At 40.1% G+C, this 21,555-nt stretch overlaps 1 protein-coding gene across 1 annotated transcript in view; it reads left to right on the top strand.

The window, feature by feature from the left end:
* Positions 1-18,619, top strand: part of cdc27.L (cell division cycle 27 L homeolog) — a 22,016-nt gene extending 3,397 nt beyond the window's left edge. Inside the window, exons 3-19 of the mRNA XM_018234850.2 lie at positions 1,223-1,370; positions 2,609-2,734; positions 4,203-4,300; positions 5,052-5,212; positions 5,295-5,506; positions 6,617-6,728; positions 7,408-7,523; positions 8,630-8,729; positions 11,041-11,248; positions 12,141-12,313; positions 13,370-13,522; positions 13,634-13,842; positions 15,219-15,336; positions 15,531-15,659; positions 15,815-15,889; positions 17,450-17,630; positions 18,313-18,619. Of these exons, the coding sequence (XP_018090339.1) occupies positions 1,223-1,370; positions 2,609-2,734; positions 4,203-4,300; positions 5,052-5,212; positions 5,295-5,506; positions 6,617-6,728; positions 7,408-7,523; positions 8,630-8,729; positions 11,041-11,248; positions 12,141-12,313; positions 13,370-13,522; positions 13,634-13,842; positions 15,219-15,336; positions 15,531-15,659; positions 15,815-15,889; positions 17,450-17,630; positions 18,313-18,395 (2,402 nt within the window). The 3' untranslated portion in view covers positions 18,396-18,619. The remainder of the gene's footprint in view (positions 1-1,222; positions 1,371-2,608; positions 2,735-4,202; positions 4,301-5,051; positions 5,213-5,294; positions 5,507-6,616; positions 6,729-7,407; positions 7,524-8,629; positions 8,730-11,040; positions 11,249-12,140; positions 12,314-13,369; positions 13,523-13,633; positions 13,843-15,218; positions 15,337-15,530; positions 15,660-15,814; positions 15,890-17,449; positions 17,631-18,312) is intronic.
* Positions 18,620-21,555: the final 2,936 nt, after the last annotated feature.

A 21,555-nucleotide genomic window follows, 5' to 3' on the forward strand; every position in this document is an offset into this window, starting at 1 on the left:
TCAACTAAATGAGAAATGTATCAACTAATTGTATCAACTAAATGAGAAATGTATCAACTAAATGAGAAATGTATCAACTAATTGTATCAACTAAATGAGAAATGTAGCAACTAAATGAGAAATGTATCAACTAAAAGATAAATGTATCAACTAATTGTATCAACTAAATGATAAATGTATCAACTAGTTGTAGCAACTAAGTTGAAATGTATCAACTAAATGATAAATGTATCAACTAAATGAGAAATGTATCAACTAGTTGTAGCAACTAAATGATAAATTTATCAACTAAATGAGAAATTTATCAACTAGTTGTAGCAACTAAAGTTAAATGTATCGACTAGTTGTATCAACTAAATGAGAAATGTATTAACTAGTTGTATCAACTAAATGAGAAATGTATCAACTAGTTGTATCAACTAAATGAGAAATGTAATAACTAGTATCAACTAAATGAGAAATGTATCAACTAAATGAGAAATGTATCAACTAGTTGTATCAACTAAATGAGAAATGTATCAACTAGTTGTATCAACTAAATGAGAAATGTATCAACTAGTTGTATCAACTAAATGAGAAATGTATCAACTAAATGAGAAATGTAATAACTAGTTGTATCAACTAAATGAGAAATGTAATAACTAGTTGTATCAACTAAATGAGAAATGTATCAACTAGTTGTATCAACTAAATGAGAAATGTATCAACTAAATGAGAAATGTAATAACTAGTTGTATCAACTAAATGAGAAATGTGGGGAACAATCTGAAAACAATTGAAGTGAAAAGTGTTTGGAAGGTGAACCACCCCTTTAATGGAATTTGCTTACCTTAAAGGGCAGGGGCAGATTAGGGGAGATTTAGTCACCTGGCGACTAATCGCCTCTTCTTTGGGGCGACGATCTCCCCGAACTGCCTTCCCCCTGCTATAATGAGGAAACGCAATGGCACTTGCGGCGCTTCGATTTCCGAAGTTGCCTAACGAGGAAACTTCGGGCGACTTCAGAAATTGACGCACCGCGAGTGCATTGGCGCAGGAGTTTTTTCATTTTAGCAGGTGGATGGCAGTTCTGTCGCCCCGCAGATGAGGCAATTGGTCGCCAGGCGACTAAATCTCCCCGAATCTGCCCGTGTGACCCTTATACCCACGCTAGGAATGCTGGGTATAATAATGCATGCAGGCTAAATTGCAGTCGCAGTCTAACCAAACGTTTTTGTTGCAGTGCATTCTGAAGAGGCTTTATTTCTGCTGGCCACCTGCTATTATCGCTCAGGAAAGGCTTACAAGGCATATCGTCTCCTGAAAGCCCACAGTTGTACCACTCCACAATGTAAATACCTTCTCGCTAAGTGCTGCATTGATCTCAGCAAGTGAGTACCCACACGTTCTCCTCATTTAACTAAATGAAGCATTTCCCCCCTGCTTTTTAAAACCCCATGGTTCAGGCCAACCTGAATATTCCAATGCTTTCGCTCACTGTTAGCTGAATGGTACAACTGAGCAGATATGCGTCCGGAGATGCTTCTCTGTCCAGAAGTTTATAAGAGATGAGGCATTCAGTGTCGAGAGCAGTATAAGTTGGGGTTAAATTACCCTAAAAGAAGTTGGGTCCGAGTTTTCTAGCCCCAGATCCTCAGCTCAGGGAGGCAAATAATGCAAATCAATAGATGAAGGGCCGGCACATCCCGGACCACACTCCGTAGATAGATGTAGTAAAAAAGGATTTATTTAAGCAAAAAACATCACAGCAAAGCCTTTCACGTTTTGTGCCGTAGGGCCACTTAGTTATTGGCTCTGTCCAGTAACTTATTTTTTAATCGGCAATGGGGCAAAAGAACTGAGCAGTAAAGCACCAGGACACGCTTCTAAGCTCAGTCATTTAATTTTCAGACGACTGGCTACACAGCCGGTCAAACAGAACAGATGGGATCGCTGCTCATTGTATTAGTGTAAAAACTTTTATACAGTAGAACCCAGCTTTTGCTTTGCTCAAGGGACCGATCGTCATGAATGTAAAATTCGGGAAAAGAAACCAGTGCAAAGACGTAGAATCGTTGTTCTACTGTATCTTGAATAACTAATGTAAATGGCAAAAGTGACGTTTTAGTATATTTTCAAATGGCCAATTCTAAACAACTTTTCAATTGGCATATTATTATTTTAATTTTTTGATTTATTTTGCTTCTTCTTCTGACTCTTTCCAGCTTTCAGATTGGGGTCACTGACCCCATCTAAAAGCAAAATGCTCTATAAGGCTAAACGTGTTTATTATTGCTACTTTTTCTTAGTGCTCTTTTTATTCCAACCATTCAACCCTTCATATTCCTGTCTCTTAGTCATATCCGTGCATGGTTGCTAGGGTAGTTTGGACCCTAGCGACCAGATGGCTGAAATTGCAAACTGGAGAGCTGCTGAATAAAAAAGCTAAATAAGTCAAAAACCACAAATAATAAAAAGTGAAAACCAATTGTAAATTGTCTCCGAATATCCATCTCTACATCATACTTAAAAGTTCATTTAAAGGTGAACACCACCTTTAATTTGTTTCTTACTACTACTTTGTATTGCTTTGCCCTGTCATTGGCTAATGCTGTCCCTTTGTTGCCAGGCTAGCTGAGGGGGAGCAGATCTTGTCGGGTGGAGTGCTCAATAAACAGAAGAGTCAAGAGGAGATTGTTACGGAGTTTGGAGACTCCGCCTGCTTTACGTTGTCATTGCTTGGCCATGTATATTGGTAGGTGCAATCCATGGAGATTTTATATACAAGGCTTCCTGTTATTTGTGTTAATGGTTTAGTTCACCTTTAATATGGTATAGAATGGCCTATTCTTAGCATCTATTTAAGCTGATGTTTTTTTTTTAATTCTTTGCATCCCTCTTTTCTTAAACAGGGGTCACTGGCCCCTACCAGCCCAAAAAAAAAAAAAGAAGATTGCTCAGTGAGAATACAAATGATTATTAGAGTTACTTTTTACTCATTCTCTTTTTAATCCAGGCCTTCTCCTATTCATCTTCCAGTCTGGTTTCTAGGGTATATTGTGCCCTAGCAACCAGATAGCTGCTGAAATTCCAAACTGGAGAACAGAGCACTAAAAACAATTCCATAAATGTTTAAAAAATGACCAATTGCAACTGTTGACATTATACTAAGGGGATTATTTATTAGTGTCTGAATGCCAAAAACTTTAAAAACTAGATTTTTTTTTTTAACTATAATGAAAAAAAAACCCCTAGAATTTTACGTGATTTATTATACCCCAAGGATGGAAAAGTCAGAATCCGAAAATCCGGCATCTCAGACTTGCCAAGGTTGTATATAAGTCAATGGTAGAAGTAGGGATGCAGCGAATACACTATTTTTGGATTCGGCCGAACTCCCGAATCCTTCGTGAAAGATTTGGGCGAATACCAAACCAAATCCAACTCCTAATTTGCATATGCAAATTAGGGGTGGGAAGGGGAATTTTTTTTTACTTGTTTTATGACTAAAAGTCACACGTTTTCCCTCCCCACCCTAATTTGCATATATGGATTCGGTTCGGCCGGGCAGAAGGATTCGGCCGATTCCGAATCCAGGTCGAATCAGGAAGCGAATCCTGGATTTGGTGCATCCCTAGGGAGAAATCCTGAAGATATCCTGATCTGCGCTGGGTTTTGTGCAAAAATACGAACTTTTCATGGTTTTTGGGCAAAAATGTTGAAAAAAATCGTACGAATCTTTGTATGAATTTCACTATTTTTAAAGTTTTTCCCCGAACTGGAATTTCAGGAAAATGTATTGATAAATAATAATAACCCGTGCGGATTTGGTTGGGGTATATTTCAGAAAATAATGAGGTCAATTCTGATTTTGATAAATAACCCCTAAATGTTATTGTAAACTACCCCTTGTATATTTCACAGCCTGCAGTATATAGCATTCTGGACTTGGTTTGACCCTCTTTAGCTCCTGTAGTCTCAGCCATAATCTGCCTGCAGTGTTACAGTATGTGACTTTTTGTTTGCAACAGGGAGTTTCCATAGTAAATGAACATAAAGAGCAGCTAAGTAGGAAAATATTTCAGCTAAAATAAATGTTTATTTTTCCTTTTTCTGTCTTTCAAAATACACCTGCCTGAATTGAGCACACCTCTTTCTTGTAGTCACATGGTGGATTCTCAAATCATTTATTTATTTTTTTTCTCCCTCCGTCCCTTTTTCAGCAAAACAGATCGATTGGCCAAAGGCGCAGAATGTTACCAAAAGAGCCTTAGTTTAAATCCTTTCCTGTGGTCCCCATTTGAGTCTCTGTGTGAAATAGGTATGTGTGCAAGAGCTTACGCATCTGCATGTCTGGTTTATGTTGATTTAGAGAATCAACCCTTTATTAAAGGGAAACTGTCATGGAAAAACATGTATTTTTTCAAAACGCATCAGTTAATAGTGCTGCTCCAGCAGAATTCTGCACTGAAATCCATTTTTTCAAAAGAGCAAACAGATTTTTTTATATTCAATTTTAGAATCTGACATGGGGCTAGACATATTGACAGTTTCCCAGCTAACCCCAGTCATGTGACTTGTGCTCTGTTAAACTTCAGTCACTCTTTACTGCTGTACTGCAAGTTGGAGTGATATCACCCCCCTCCCAGCAGCCTAACAACAGAACAATGGGAAGGTAACCAGATAGCACAAGATAACCGCTCCCTGGTAGAGCTAAGAACAGCACTCAATGGTAAAATCTAGGTCCCACTGAGACACATTCAGTTACATTAAGTAGGAGAAACAACAGCCTGCCAGAAAGAAGTTCCATCCTAAAGTGTAGGCACAAGTCACATGACTGGGGGCATCTGGGAAACTGACAATATGTCTAGCCCCATGTCAGATTTCAAAATTGAGTATAAAAAAATCTGTTTGCTCTTTTGAGAAATGGATTTCAGTGCAGAATTCTACTGGAGTAGCACTATTAACTGATGCGTTTTGAACAGTATTCCCATGACAGTATCCATTTAAGCTCCTAAATTTGTTTCGACCGGTCCCCCCCATGCTCCATAAATCTATGTTTGTATTTAAAGGTGAAAAGCCAGACCCTGAGCAGACGTTCAAACTGACCTCTCTGCAGAACTTCAGTAACTGGGTGGTGCCCAACACTTGCACAATGACCGTCAACACACACAGCATCGTCCAACACCGGCAGCCCGACACCGTGTTAATGGAGACTCCTCAAGACACTATAGTAAGTTTCTATTCGTTGTCTTTCAAAAGGAACTTTTGCCCGAGTTATGAAACATTATACAGGACATTTTCTTTAAATGCAGGAACTCAACAGACTGAACCTGGAGTCATCCAACATAAAATATCCCTTGAACAGCGATTCCTCGATATCCTACATAGATCCTGGGATTATTTCCCCTGATTCCCTGCCCCTTGGTACTGGAACCTCCATTCTGTCTAAACAGGCCCAAAACAAACCAAAGACTGGCCGCAGCCTATTGGGAGGACCAGCAGCACTGAGCCCACTCACTCCAAGGTAAGCGGTCGCTTCAGCTTATGAAAGAGTAACAACGTTTTTAGAAAATAATGATTTGTATTAGCTCTGACCCCTCGTGGTGGGTCTCATCAGCAATAATGACGAGTCAGCATACAGAGAGGAGGAGCCAACAACCTGTCTCTCAATGTAGACAAAACAAAGGAGATGGTTGTTGACTTTAGGAAGACTAGGAGTCACCACCTGCCACTGTACATCGACGGCTTTAATGTGGAGATCGTCAAAAGCACCAAATTCCTTGATGTCCATCTGGCAGAGAACCTCACCTGGTCCCACAACACCAGCTACTTAGCCAAGAAAGCCCAACATCGCCTCTACTTCCTGCGCAAGCTGAGGAAATCCCATCTCCCACCATCCATACTCATAACCTTTTACAGAGGGACTATCGAGCGCATCTTGAGCAGCTGTATCACTGTCTGGGCTGGGAACTGCACTGTCATGGAGCGCAAGACCCTACAGAGGATAGTGAAGACAGCAGAGAAGATCATAGGTGTCTCTCTTCCTTCCATAACGGACATTTACACCAATCGCTGCATCCGTAAAGCCACCAGCATTGTGGCTGATCCAACACACCCCTCACACTCACTGTTCACACTCCTGCCATCTGGAAAAAGGTACGGAAGCATTAGGGCCCTCACTACCAGACTGTGTAACAGTTTCTTTCCCCAAGCCATAAGGCTCCTGACCTTATTATATACCACAACGTTACACAGGGGTGTGTATGCCATTGTATAAATAAATAGCCATTGGATACAATTGTTCCCTATGAGCACATCATCTGCACTTTATCATGTTCTTACTACTATCATATCACAATGATACACCCATCATGTCTGACGTTTAGTATTATTTACTTAACATATTACATCTGCTTGGTGTGCACTGTCCTGTCCCTACACTATGCTGTCCTGTCTTGCAGGAGTTGCATATTTTTGCACTCTTTGTCTGTTGTCCGGTACTTCTATGTTGTGTGTAGCACCACGGTACTAGAGGAACGTTGTTTCACTCCACTGTGTACTGTACAAACGTATATGGATGCAATGACAATAAACTCACTCTTGATTCTCTCTTCTGTTTCTGCTTGTTTTCTAGTTTTGGAATTCTGCCTCTAGAAACCCCCAGCCCAGGAGATGGGTCGTATTTACAAACCTACAACTCCTCTTGTGTCCTTGATGTGCCATCATCTGGCGCCCCAATAAAAAAGGTACATCCTATGATGCCTTCTCTTGCCCCTTGATTTCTTACTTCAGTCACTACTTCTGTTCAGGCATCTCTTTCTTTTCCAATTATGTTTATTGGTATTTAAAAATGAAACAGAGCAAAGTCAACAAAATATTGACTAACAATAAAGCCCATCAGTTTACATAATAAAAATTAGGGATGCACCGAATCCACTATTTTGGATTCGGCCGAACCCCCGAATCTTTTGCGAAAGATTGAACCGAATCGAACCCTAATTTGCATATGCAAATTAGGGGTTGGAAGGGGAAAACATTCTTTACTTCCTTGTTTTCTGACAAAAAGTTACACAATTTCCCTCCCCTAATTTGCATATGCAAATTCAGATTCGGTTTGGCTGGGCAGAAGGATTCGGCCGAATCCGAATCCTGCTGAAAAAGGCCGAATCCTGCCCAAATCCCGAACCGAATCCTAGATTCCGTGCATCCCTAATAAAAATAAAGAATTATTATTACATTTAATTTCAGTTCAATAAAAATAAAGCAACAGATGCCAATTCATCATGTTAGGGCATCTCTTGAGATTCACCTCTTCTCTGAAATTCTCTTGCTTTCTGGCTCTTTCTCACTGTCCCGATGTTGCTGTGACGTCTGCCAGTGTAACGTTTCCTCGATTTTTTTTTTTTTTTTCCCCCCCCCTTTTAGTCTGTTGCTAGAATCAGCCAAGCAGGAACAAAGTCTGTGTTTTCTCAGAGCGGTAACAGCCGGGATGTCACCCCAGTTCTCCTTGTACAGACGCAGGGCTCTGGTCCTCAAACAAGGTTGGTCATGTTTGATTTTCTAAAAAAAAATGATGCAGAGGAATAAACATCTTTCAGGCAGTATTTTCAAACTGCAACTGTTCTTGCACACTTGATAAAGGGCTTGTACCCGAAACATGTAGTGTTTCGGGTACAAGCAGTTTGAAAATACTGCCTGGAAGCTGTTTATTCCTCTTTATTAATTTATTTTGATAACTTTTGGAGTGTAACAGACTCCTTGGAATATACCCTACTTGAAAAGACACTCTGGAACCAGCAACCATTTTAACTCAGAATCTGGGTATCCCAGTGTAGCGTCTTTCTACTTGCACCCTGGCTGTGTTTTATTGTATCAGACACTAGGTTATCAGATGGCTTTTTAAAGGGATACTGTAACATAGGAGAAAAAATTGAAGTATAAAAAAAATGGTGAGAGTATCCCTTTAAAAAGCCGTCGGATATCCCAGTGTCTGATACAATTAAACAGTCTGGTGTTGTGCAGCCAACCGAGCCCCTGTAGTTTAAATAATAACACACTTGCAGTATATGTAGGAATTAAGGGGGGTTATTTACTAAAATCTGAATTTATCTCGTATTTTATTTAAAAAAAAAAACACAACCAAACTGCCATGCTCGATTTGCCATATTTATTAATAAAATAACCCAAATTAATTGAGTGAAAACCCGCTTGAATTTTCCGGGCTTCATTCGGGAATCACTCTTTTTTCTTTTCAAATATTTGCCCGGAAAAGTCGGGATTTTCGGGCTCAACCAAGTGCACACCACGAAAACTACAAATTGAGCTAGATGCCTCTCCCATTGACTAATACAGGACCTCGACAGGTCTGAGATGGCGGGTTTTTGGATTTGGGCGTTTTGCAGCATCGGGGTATAATAAGTTTCGAAAAATAATTTTTTTTTTTTTCCCCCACTGAGTTTTTGCCCCAAAAAGCCTGACCAGATAAATTTGAGTTTTAGTAAAAAAACCCCATAAGGGTCAGGTTGGATACTTTGTTCAATAAGGGCCTATGAAAAGTCTCTTTAGCAGGGGGATCTAGGCTGCCCATTTATATTCTCATGGGCTGAAGTTCGTGCTCAGACTTCTTACATTGTGTCTCCTTCTCTAGCACCACTCCTCAGGTACTGAGCCCAACAATAGCCGCTCCACCTAATGCACTACCACGTCGTAGTTCTCGGCTTTTTACCAGCGACAGCTCCACCACCAAGGTAGGGACGTGTGATCTGTGCACAGTCATCTGATCTTTAAAATAAAAAAAAAGTATTCGTGACGCACTTTACACGATCATAGGGTCAGCTTTTTTGTTTTGTTCTATGGCTGCTGTCAGACACAGGTGTTGGTTATAATCCTTAAAGCTCCATGGGAGGTATTAACAATGGATAGAAGATACTTGTATTGTGACCACCACCATTAATATTTGGGTGGGCACTACCCTCCCTTCTTCAGGATACAAACTAAAGTGCTCGACACACTATTAAAGGAGAAGGAAAGGTTAAAACTAAGTAAGCCTTATCAGAAAGGTCCATCTAAATATACCAGTAAACCCCCAAAGTAATGTTGCTCTGAGTCCCCTGTCAAAAGAAACACCACGTTTCTTTCCTTCTATTGTGTAAACATGGGCTTCTGTATCAGACTTCCTGCCTTCAGCTTAAACCTTATTGCCCTGGGCAAGAGCATGCTCAGTTTGCTCCTCTTCCCCCGCCCCCCTCCCTTCTCTACTGTAATCTGAGCCCAGAGCAGGGAGAGACTCAGGCAGGAAGTGATGTCACACCATGTTAATACTGTAGCTCCTATCCTAAACAAACAGAGTTTCTAGAGCTTTTTACACAGGTATAGTAAAACATTCTACAGAATAAATATAGCATTCTAGCTTGCACTATTGAGCTAATCTATTGGCAATACAATGCCTCCGTAGCTTTCCTTCTCCTTTAAAGCATTTAAATGTCCCGCCTCTCATTCCCAGACTCCCATATTGTCCAGTAGTTCCAAAAAGAGGCTTGATATGCAGAGTGGACCCATACACATGTGTGTCCCTTAAAGGGGAAGTAAAGTCTAAAATAGAATTAGGCTAGAAATAGTGTATTTTGTATACTAAACATAAACATGAACTTACTGCACCACAAGCCTAATCAAACAAATGATTTATGCTTTCAAAGTTGGCCACAGGGGGTCACCATCTTGTAACTTTGTTATACATCTTTGCAAGACCAAGACTGTGCACATGCTCAGTGTGGTCTGGGCTAGTTAGGGATCGTCATAAATGATCAAAACAGCACAAGTCAAATAATATCTGCCATAAGCCGATACACAAGACTGATTAATAATCAGAATATACAGACTGCACTGGACCTGTGTTGTCATGTAATCTAATGTGGATTTTATAGTTTTTGTATTGTTTAATACAAACTTTCTCCAACTCTGCAGAACCAGTGGCTGCAGCAAAATAATTCTCCAAATAGAATCCCAGTTTATCTGTTTAAATCTGGCTCCATGATCTTTGTCCCTGCAGCTGGAGTTGGAAACAGTAAAGGGGATGTAAAGGCAAAAATAAAATCCAATACAAATCTCTACACAGTCGCCGACTGCTCTACAGGGAAACAAACAAAGCTGCTTGAGTTCTGCATGGCTGGAAAGTAAGGCGGGGGCTCCCCCTGCTGTTCATAAGTATGATTGTTTCCCTGCAGAGCAGTTAGGGACCGTCTGACAATTCCTATCCACAGCAGTAAATGAAGGGAGAATTTCACTGCATACAGGTTTGCCTTTACAAAGGGGTTGTTCACCTTCCAAACACTTTTTCAGTTTAATTGTTTTCAGATTGTCCTCCAGAAATAAAAACTTTTTTCAATTACTTTGAATTTTTTACCATTTTTCCAAAATCTAAGTTTAAAGTTGAATGTTTGTGTCTCTGGCGTTTGGGTCTGGCAGCTCAATAATTCAGGTGAAGATTCTAAACTGTTACAATTTTGCAATATTTAGTTGTTACATATCTCAGCAGCATCTCTGGAGTATCAGCAACTATTGTATCAAGTCTAACAGCTGCCTGTAATGAAACCCAGAGATTCTGCTCAGCAGGGACAAAGATAAGAAATGTATCAATTTAGAACAGTTTACAGGGTCGGCGACCCCTCCCCAAACCTTTTTTCAGAGCTGCTTTAGAAGTTGGAAAATTACACTTTACACTTAAATATTCGAAAAACTGTCACACATAGAAAATAAAAAGTAATTGGAAAAAAACTTTATTTCTGCTGATAGTGTTGGAAGATGAACAGCCCCTGTGCTTTCCCTCTGTTAAATGTTTTTTTCACATCGTATTTTTTTCAAGACTAGTAGAGGAACAAAAGAAATACTGCCAGCAGGTCTATTAGCTTTACCTTAAATTGTTCTATCCTCACCAGCAAGTTTATCTGGGGAGGATAGAAAGGGGAAACCGATATAATTATAAGTGGATATAAAAAGCCTACAGTTTGTTGGCCTAGTGACACCTGATGACGATGCGAGCTCCTTGCTTTTCCACTGCAGGAAAACAGCAAAAAGTTAAAAATGAAGTTTCCGCCCAAAATGCCAAATCGAAAGACCAAAAGTAAAACGAGTAAAGGCGGCGTGACGCAGACCAACCTGAACGACAGCCTGGAGATTAGTAAACTGGATTCCTCCATTATCTCCGAGGGCAAAATCTCCAACGTGGCCCCCCAAATCCAGGCGCTTACTTTACAGAAGGCGGCGGCAGGTAAGACGGGCCCGTATTTGTGTTCCCCCAACGAAGAAGGGATTCAAAATCTGATTGATGTTGGAATTCGAGAATATTTTTTTAAAGGGATACTGTTATGGGAAAAAAAAAAATTTTCAAAATGAATCCGTTAATAGTGCTGCTCCAGCAGAATTCTGCACTGAAATCCATTTCTCAAAAGAGCAAACAGATTTTTTTATATTTAATTTTTAAATCTGACATGGGGCTAGACATTTTGTCAATTTCCCAGCTGCCCCAAGTCATGTGACTTGTGCTCTGATAAACTTCAATCACTCTTTACTGCTGTACTGCAAGTTGGAGTGATATCACTCCCCTCCCTTTTCCCCCCAGCAGCCAAACAAAAGAACAATGGGAAGGTAACCAGATAGCAGCTCCCTAACACAAGATAACAGCTGCCTGGTAGATCTAAGAACAGCACTCAATAGTAAAAACCCACTGAGACACATTCAGTTACATTGAGAAGGAAAAACAGCAGCCTGCCAGAAAGCATTTCTCTCCTAAAGTGCAGGCACAAGTCACATGACTGGGGGCAGCTGGGAAATTGACAAAATGTCAGATTTCAAAATTGAATATAAAAAAATCTGTTTGCTCTTTTGAGAAATGGATTTCAGTGCAGAATTCTGCTGGAGCAGCACTATTAACTGATGTGTTTTGAAAAAAACATGTTTTCCAATGACAGGATGGATCCCTTTAAATAGGGTTCATGCAGTTCCACAGGCTGAATTTAGCATATTGCAGGGGGGATAAATGGAAGTTTATAACAACAACATGTGCAAAGCTATTGGTGTAAGATGATTTACATGAGCAAAGCATTGTCACATGGTTTGTATTTAGTCGTGCTTCCTCTTACACTTTCCTTTCTTTCTCCCAGAAGGGTTGATGAGTCTCTTAAGGGATATGGGGAAGGGCTACGTGGCCTTGTGCTCTTACAACTGCAAGGAGGCAATAAATATACTGAGCCATCTCCCGTCTCATCACTACAACACCGGCTGGGTCTTGTGCCAGATTGGCCGTGCCTACTTTGAGCTGGCAGAGTACCTACAGGTAGGAGCTGAATTCAATCCAACCAGGTATTAATATGGTGTCCTGTTCCTAGCTTTGACTTGATTTAATGCTTATTTGTTCACTTCTAATACAGGTATGGGATCCTTTATCCAGAAAACTCAGAATTACAGAAAGGCCGTCTCCCATAGACACAATTATAATCAAATAATCCAGATTTTTTTAACTGATTCTTTTTGTCTGTATTAATAAAACAGTCGCTTGTACTTGATCCCAACTAAGATATAATTAATCCTTATTGGAGGCAAAACCAGCCTATTGGCTTTATTTCGTGTTTACAGGATTTTCTAGTAGACTTAAAGGGATACTGTCGTGGGAAAACATTTTTTTTTTTTTTTTTTTTTGAAATCTGCACTGAAATCTGTTTCTCAAAAGAACTAACAGATTTAAATTTGAAATCTGACATGGGGCCAGACATATTGTCAGTTTCCCAGTTGCTCCCAGTCATGTGGCTTGTGCTCTGATCAACTTCAGTCACTCTTTACTGTTGTACTGCAAATTGGAGTGATATCAGCCCCTCCCTTTCCCACCCAGCAACCTAACAACAGAACAATGGGGAGGTAACCAGATAGCAGCTCCCTAACACAAGGTAACAACACTCAATAGTAAAATCCAGGTCCCACTGTGACACATTCAGTTACATTGAGTAGGAGAAACAACAGCCTGCCAGAAAGCAGTTCCATCCTAAAGTGCTGGCTCTTTCTGAAAGCACATGACCAGGCAAAATGAGCTGAGATGCACCTACACACCAATATTACAACTAAATACACTTGCTGGTTCAGGAATAACATTTTATATTGTAGAGTGAATTATTTGCAGTGTAATTTAGAAATAAAAACTACATCATACAACTCATGACAGAATCCCTTTAAGGTATGAGGATTCAATTTACAGAAAGATCCATTGTCTGGACATCTCCTGGTCCCGAGCATACTGGATAACAGGTCCTATACCTGTATATACGTTCCTATTATGTTTATGTGTGACTGGCACGTGACCCCTTTAAATCCTTCAAATAATAAGTAGCATCTTCTGCAGGCTGAGCGAGTGTTCTCGGAGGTGCGGAGACTTGAGAGCTATCGAGTAGAAGGCATGGAGATCTACTCCACTACTTTGTGGCACTTGCAGAAGGACGTGGCCTTGTCTGTGCTTTCGAAGGACTTGACGGACATGGACAAGAACTCTCCAGAGGTATGCGAGTGCTAGCCTCATTAGTTTTTAGTCTTGTATTCTATAGCAATACACAGCCGTAACCTCAGTCTCTAAATATGACTTACCTCTGGCCTCCAATTCTTCTTTAAGGCCTGGTGCGCCGCTGGAAACTGCTTTAGTTTACAAAGGGAACATGACATTGCAATAAAGTTCTTCCAGAGGGCCATTCAGGTGGATCCAGGTTATGCCTACGCTTTTACTCTACTGGGACACGAGTTTGTACTGACGGAGGAGCTGGACAAAGCGTTGGCGTGTTTCAGAAATTCCATACGAGTTAACCCCAGACACTACAATGCCTGGTGAGACACAAACACTTTTTATGCTTTTATGTTAAGTTAAGAAATGCTTTATATGCAGTAGACCAATTGCAACCTGCCTAAAGTATGCAAATTAGCCTGTATTCTTCTACATCTTTGCTTTTTGGCACCAAAATACACCAGGTATGGTTTTTCTTTCTCTCTCTATTTCTCTTTCTCTCTCTTTCTTTTTCTCTCTCTCTCTCGGGTAAATTTATCAAAGAGTGAAGTTAGATATTCTTTCTTTATTTCTCTTTCTTTCTCTCTATTTCACTCTCTCTATTTCACTCTCTCTATTTCTCTTTCTCTCTCTTTCTCTCTCTTTCTCTCTTTCTCTCTTTCTCTCTCTCTCTCTCTCTCTCTCTCTCTCTCTCTCTCTCTCTCTCTCTCTCTCTCTCTCTCCAGGGGTAGCGTAAGGTTGCGCTAGCGTTGATTCGCTAAGCGAAGCAAAGTTACGCTAGCGATGGTTAATTTGCATACGGCACCAAATTCAAATTTCAATGGAGGAATACGTAGAATCACTACAAATGCCTGGGAAACCTTCAAAACATCAAATACATTTTTTTTTTTGCCCTACACATGTGCCCACTGTATAGTTAAGTTGCCGTGAGTTAGGAAATGTAGGGGGAAGGAGGGGAGCCCCAAAAATTTTTTCGATCTTTTTCAGCCTATCACCCATAATATAGAAAAAACGCTAGCGTTTTTTGGGACTGGTCTGAGGTGGCGAAGGAAGTCTAGCGTAAAAGGTAGCGTTCAGTACACTGCGCGCGTCAGTTAATTTGTGTAGTTACGTCCGTAGCGAAAATTCGCCAGGCGTAAGGGTGCGAAGTAACACTAGCGAATTTACGCCAGCATTCATTAGTGAATTTGCGAAGTAACCAAAATGCCCAACGCTAGCGAATTGACGCTAGCTTTCGGCGCTTAGTGAATTTGCCTATATATATATATATATATATATATATATATATATATATATATATATATATATATCTATATATCTCTATCTATCTATCTATATATATCTCTCTCTCTGGTCAATTTATCAAAGAGGGAAGTTAGAGATCGCCATAGTCAGCTAGAGTGTCATTTATTTCTCTTTCTTTCTCTCTCTCTCTTTCTCTCTCTTTCCTTCTCTCTCTTGTAAAGAGTGAAGTTAGTCTGCTAGAGTGTAATTAAGCCACTCTCCATTCATTTATATGGGATTTTAAAAGGCGTATTTAACAAAGGATGAACCTTCACTTTCACCCATTGGTAAATACTCTTTTAATACTTTTTAAAAATCCCATTGAAATGAATAAATATATCCCATTGAGAGAGAATTTTAGATCCTTTTTTTTCTCTTTGTGTAAGGCTGGTAACCTGAAATCATCTTGTTACAGGTATGGACTTGGGATGATTTACTACAAGCAAGAGAAGTTCAGCTTGGCAGAAATGCATTTTCAGAAAGCACTGGATATTAACCCCCAGAGTTCCGTATTGCTGTGTCATATTGGAGTGGTGCGTATTCATTTTCTCAATTTAATCCGGGATCTGACACCATTTCAGTATCTGGTCTAAAGGAGAGGGTGGCCGGAACTCGTCAGTTTTAGATTAAACTGTTTGTGCTTTAGATGAAAATAAATGTCTCTGGGTTAATGAAAACTGTCATGAATAGATTCTAATGATTGAATGTTTTTTATTGGTGCTTTTAGGTGCAGCATGCGCTCAAGAAGTCTGACAAGGCTTTGGACACACTAAACAAAGCCATCTCCATAGACCCCAAAAACCCTCTATGCAAGTTCCATCGAGCCTCCATTCTCTTTGCCAATGAGAAGTACAAGGTATGAGCTGCAGTCACAGAGTTGGGTTATTTGGGAACTGTAAATATCTGTGAAGAAGAACAGAACCAATAAAGATGAATATGCTAATAATGAATGTTTTTTGGACCTATGCTCAAAGCACGACTTTCTGTATATATTTTATTGTTCGTTTTTAGTTGGCGCTGCAAGAATTGGAGGAGCTGAAACAGATTGTACCTAAGGAATCCTTGGTGTACTTCTTAATAGGAAAGGTAAAGAACTCTTGTTTTTTATTTTAAAGCGAGTGTTCACCTTTAGATTAACTGTTAGTATGATGTAGAGACTGATATTCCTAGACAATTTGCAATTAGTTTTAATTTTTTATTTGTGGTTTTTGAGTTATTTAGCTTTTTATTCTGCAGCTTGCAATTTCAGCCATCTAGTTGCTAGGGCCCAAATTCCCCTAGCAACCATACACTGATTTAATAAGAGACTGAAATATGAATAGGAGAGGCCTGCATAAGAGTCTTGCGCGGAACCAATTTGTTAAACCCAAACCTGCAACCTGCATACTTACTCGCTACACGACCCGCAAGTACCTTATCCGCAACCCGATCTGACCATCAAGAAACAGGAAGTGCCGTCATTATAAACCAGAAGTGACATCATTAGAAGTAGGCGTGATCCGAAAAGGAGTAGAACAGGAAGTGCTGTTATTGTAAACCAGAAGTGACCTCATTAGAAGTAGGCGTGATCAGAAAAAAAAGGCGTAAAACTCGCTACTGAGAAGACCCGCAAACTGCAAACCCAAAGAACTGCCGACCCGCGTCTAAACCCACTCCCGAAACTTCTATCTGCAGAAGTTTTTGCGGGTACCCGACTTGCTGCAGGATTCTAGCCTGCATAGAAAAAGGAGTAATTATAAAATAACAATATATTTGTAATCTTACAGAGCAGTGGTTTTTTAGATTGGGCCAGTGATCTCCATTTGGAAGTTGGAACTAGTCAGAAGAAAAAGACAAATGATTAAAAAAAAACTATAACAAATAAATAATGAAGCCCAATTGAAATATTGCTTAGAATTCAGTTACACAATTAACGTTGGAGGTGAAACACCCCTTTAATCATTTTGGTATCTCCAAGTTACACCGTACCCTGGTATAATAGGCATTTGCCATTAGCTGTTTGACATCCATTAAACTGCAGTTGATTAAGAATTCCTACACATATGTGATCACTCATCTCCTTTAGTATCCCTGTTTTTGTCTGGCATATGAAAGCTGCATTTATTTTCTATATCCTGTATTAATATTGGGCAGGGTTCAGGCCACTAGCATGAAATAATACAGCAGTAGAGCCATAGATATTGCACATACAGGTATGGGATTTGTTATCTAGAATGCTCGGGACTTGGGGTTTTCCAGATAAAAGATCTTTCCGTAATTTAGATCTTCATACCTTAAGTCTACTAGAAAATCATGTAAACATTAAATAAAGCCAATAGACTGGTTTTGCCTCCAATAAGGATTAATTATATCTTAGTTGGGATCAAGTACAAGCGACTGTTTTATTATTACACAGATATGGAAATCCGTTTTTAAAAATTTTGGCTAAAATGGAGACTATGGTCTTCCGTAATTCGGAGCTTTCTGGATAACGGGGATCCGGATAACAGATCCTATACCTGCACTTGCAGTAATTAAAATGAAGAGACTTATAAACAAGTCTATATTTTGCCTTTTCATACTCCGTCGACCAATTTGCTTATTATTTTTGCCTCGCTCTGTTCCACTGCCCGTTATAAAGTGTCCGTTTTTCGGAATCCCTTTTAGGTATACAAGAAGTTAGGACAGACACATTTGGCTCTGATGAATTTCTCCTGGGCCATGGACCTGGACCCCAAAGGTGCTAACAATCAGATCAAAGAGGCCATAGACAAACGGTACCTGCCAGACGATGAGGAGGCTGTGACCCAAGAGGAGCAGATCAGCGAGTGTTACCCCTATGAATCAGGTCAGGAGATGGCGGCTAGTGATTGGGATGGCATTGTGGTTTGTTGCTAGCACTGAAGTCCCTAGTGACATGCAAGTGCTCTGTAATCCAATCATTAAAGGGGAACTATTGTGAATTTTACATAAGCTTCAGCATACTGAAATAAACTTTCTAAATACAACCAAATAAAAATTCCATACCGTTTTTGAAATAATCAAGTTTATCTTCACTATCCCTCTCTCAGCATTTGTTTCTCTTCATTCTCTCTTCATTCAGCAGTCGGGTGTCAGACATTCATTGACAGTTAGATCCAATATATCTTATAGGGGGGCTCCTTTTGCCTAGATGATGTATTAGTATTACTCTATTAAACTCACCAGACATCATGTCTCTCTACATGCAGAATATAACTTGCGCAAAAGGCAGTTATTTTGTTTATACTGAAATCGGTTATTTGAGTGAGCTCTAATACATCTGCTAGGAAAGGAAGCCCCCCTATAAGATATATTGGATCTAACTGTCAGTGAATATCTGACACCCAACTGCTGCATGAAGAGAAAGAGATTCTGATAGAGGAATAGTGAAGATAAACTTGTTTATTTCTGAAACAATGCAGAATATTTAATGGATTCTTACTTTTCATTTTTGCGATAGTTCCCCTTAAAGTTGATCCTTTTCTAACGTGTCCGTTGTTCCCTTGCAGTGGCCACTGACGAATCACAGGAGAGCAGTATGACAGACGCAGACGACACACAGTTGCACGCTGCTGAAAGCGATGAATTTTAACTCTTCCTGCAGAACTTCTGGCACCTGAGGGGGGACGGGGGGGTGTTTGACTGTTATTTTAATTCACACCACCCTGGCTTCACACCCTTGCCTTCTCCGACACCTCTCACAGGCCATTTTGTATCACCATCGCCTCTTCCACCATCATTATTGGACTTTATTATTTTTGTTTCCCGTCCTTCTGATTTTAATGCCCCGCAGAGAATTAAAGACTGTGCAATATGGGGCAGCGTTCAGCGTCCTCTCTCCCTCTCTTTCTTTCTCTTTCTCTCGGCCATCAGGGGTTGGCTCTTTTTATTTATAGGAAACAATACTCGGAGCCCACAAGGTGTTTTTTGCTAGCCTAAAAAGAAGGTATGCTGTAACACAGACACTTCGCTGCCTGATTGAAGACTTTGCAGGATGGAAACCAACCTGACCTGTACTGTTGGTTAATGGCTCCGTAATAGTCTCTGATTGGATACGTATTTTCTCAATTGTGCCTGCCACACTCTCCTTTCAGCCTTCATGCCCCACTCTCCCTTTTAAAGGCACAATTATCCCTTCTAGTCGCAGTTCTGAGCTTCTAAATGATTCCCCGCATGGGCGGAATCCTAGTAGGATGGACATTGAAGGTTGTGCCTGGATAACATTTATTCAGCACTTAATTCTGCGTATGGGCCATTATGACTGAGCTGCTATCTACCCCACCACGTGCTTCAGTGCTGATGAGGACAAGCCATAACCTGCCATTTGCCCCCTAATTATTCCCCCTCGTTTGCTACCAGAGCAGCAGGTTGTGCAGAGCTCTGCATGCTATGAAGTCAAGAGCTGCTTGCTATTCAGTCAAAGCGTAAGTATATTTATGGACTGAAATCTTTCCTCTGCAAATGAGGGCGACGGAAGTATGTAACGGCCCCTGCGGCTGGGGCAGGCGATGAGAAGCTTTACTGTGAGTGTATCATGTGATTGGCACATTTCCTATCCCTCTCTGTTATAGTATCTTCTTAGAGAATTAGTAAATGTAAAATTGATGAGGGAACTGTTCTAAGAACTTTTGTCATTTACATTCATTATTTATTTTCTTTTTATTCCAAGATATTAAGGGATACATGTACTGTTAATATTTATGAATTTTGTTACAGCAGCGCCACCTGCTGGTCATTTTCTGACCAGCAAGTCAAGGAAGTTGTCAGGAGAAAGAAAGAGGCTGATGTTCTTCTGCTTAGGAATAAAATTAGAAACCTTTCTCACATCTTTCCTAAGCAGAAGAACATCAGAGCAGCCTCTTGACAACTCCCTTGACTACTTACTGGTCAGAAACTGATCGCTGTTCATAAATCTTAACAATACATGTATCCCTTAATATCTTTGAATAAAAGGAAAATAAATAATGAATGTAAATTACAAAAGTGCTTAGAATAACCCCCTCATCAATTTTGCATTCACTTATTTTAAAGGTTTTCTTATCCTTTAACCTTCATCCTATCCTCCCTCTAACTTTTCCTCCTTCATTTGTGTTTATTCTACCATCGTGCAGTAACAGAACCAAAGTAGCAGATGCTACCCCTGACCCCCAAATGGTTTTAAGTTTTCGGGCAGTTCGCGAGGATACTGTGTTATCGCTCAATCTCTGCTCCGGTTCCCTACCCAAAAGTTGTTTTTTTTCAGGTATTATTCCGCTTACATCTGGTCCCATATTAAGAAATCGCAGGGGGAAAAAAATGGATTCCCCAAACATTGCAGGCATGATGAGAAATGGCTTCCTCTACCTTCTCTCCATCAAAGCCAAATGAAGGACTCTGCTGTATGGCTCTGGGCCCCTCTCTGCCAAGAAGGGGTCCCTGTAACGTGTGGCTGTGATTTGTCTTTTTATTATTTTTTTCGTTTTTTTTATTTGGGGAAGTGTACAGTGTTCCATTATATTGGATGGGAGGCTCCTGTTTAATATATTTTGCGAATCATTTAAGGATGTAAAAAATAAAAAGAAAAAAAAAGAATCCAAATAAAAACTTGTTTTAAAAATGTCCCATTAGAGGTTACTGGATCCGTGTGAAAGAAACTCTAAGATGTTTCAAAAGGTTGGACTGGACATGGGGGGGGGGGGGGAGAGACGGTCCCGTTCTGATTGGAATATTTCACATTGTTAGTGAGATTCAGATGGATGTGAAAGAAACATTAGCGGTGCGGAGGTTAGCCCAAAAATGGCTGCTATCATGGATTTGGGTCGACCTCCACATACTGAGCAGATCTTATTAAAATCAATAAAGATGGAGCAGATCTGCTTCTTGCAGGCTGAGAGCAGTGGAGCTTACACTCTGTCTGCCCTTGCCCTTAAAGGGGTGGTTGACCTTTAAATAAACTTTTAGTATGATGTAGAGAGGGATATTCTGAAACAATTTGCAACTGGTTTTCATTTTTTATTATTTGTGGTTTTTGACTTATTTAGCTTTTTATTCAGCGGCTCTCCAGTTTGCAATTTCAGCCATATGGTTGCTTGGGTCCAAATTTCCATAGCAACCATGCATTGATTTGAATAAGAGACTGGAATATGAATAGGAGAGGTCTGAATAGAAAGAGGGGTAATAAAAAGTAGCAATAACAATACATTTGTAGCCTTACAGAGCATTTGTTTTAGATGAGGTCAGTGACCCCCATTTGAAAACTGGAAAGAGTCAGAATAAGGCAAATAAAAAAAATTTCAGGCACCTGAGACTTTTAGGGGGATCATCACTGAGGACAAGATTCCCTGGGGTTCACTTAGATATAGATATCTATAGAGACCTATAACAGGGCCAGTTTAATAGTTGAGGTTCAGTTGTGAGAACAAGTGTCTGTGCAAGAGTCATAGTGTTGGCCACAATACTCATTCCCACCCATAGTCACTCTAGTCTAAATTACCTCCTACCGAAGAACCTTGACCAATATCTGTTCTGTAGCCTTGAAGACTCTGGCCATTAAGAAACCAAGTGGTCAAGCTTATTGACCCTCCCAACAACAGAACCACCACCACCACCACCACTGATGGTCCTCACGTCTTCAGAAGCTTCCCTAAGCCACCATGGACTTGTGACTTGAAGTGTCTAATCTAGAAGGAAACTTTTCTCTTGGCAAAGACGTTGTCCACGCTGTGGTCCATTTTCACATCAATTAGGACATTGAGGTCCTGATTTCAGAAATC

The sequence above is a fragment of the Xenopus laevis genome, chromosome 9_10L (genome assembly GCF_017654675.1).
Source record: "Xenopus laevis strain J_2021 chromosome 9_10L, Xenopus_laevis_v10.1, whole genome shotgun sequence".
In the NCBI taxonomy this organism is placed as follows: Eukaryota; Metazoa; Chordata; class Amphibia; order Anura; family Pipidae; genus Xenopus; species Xenopus laevis.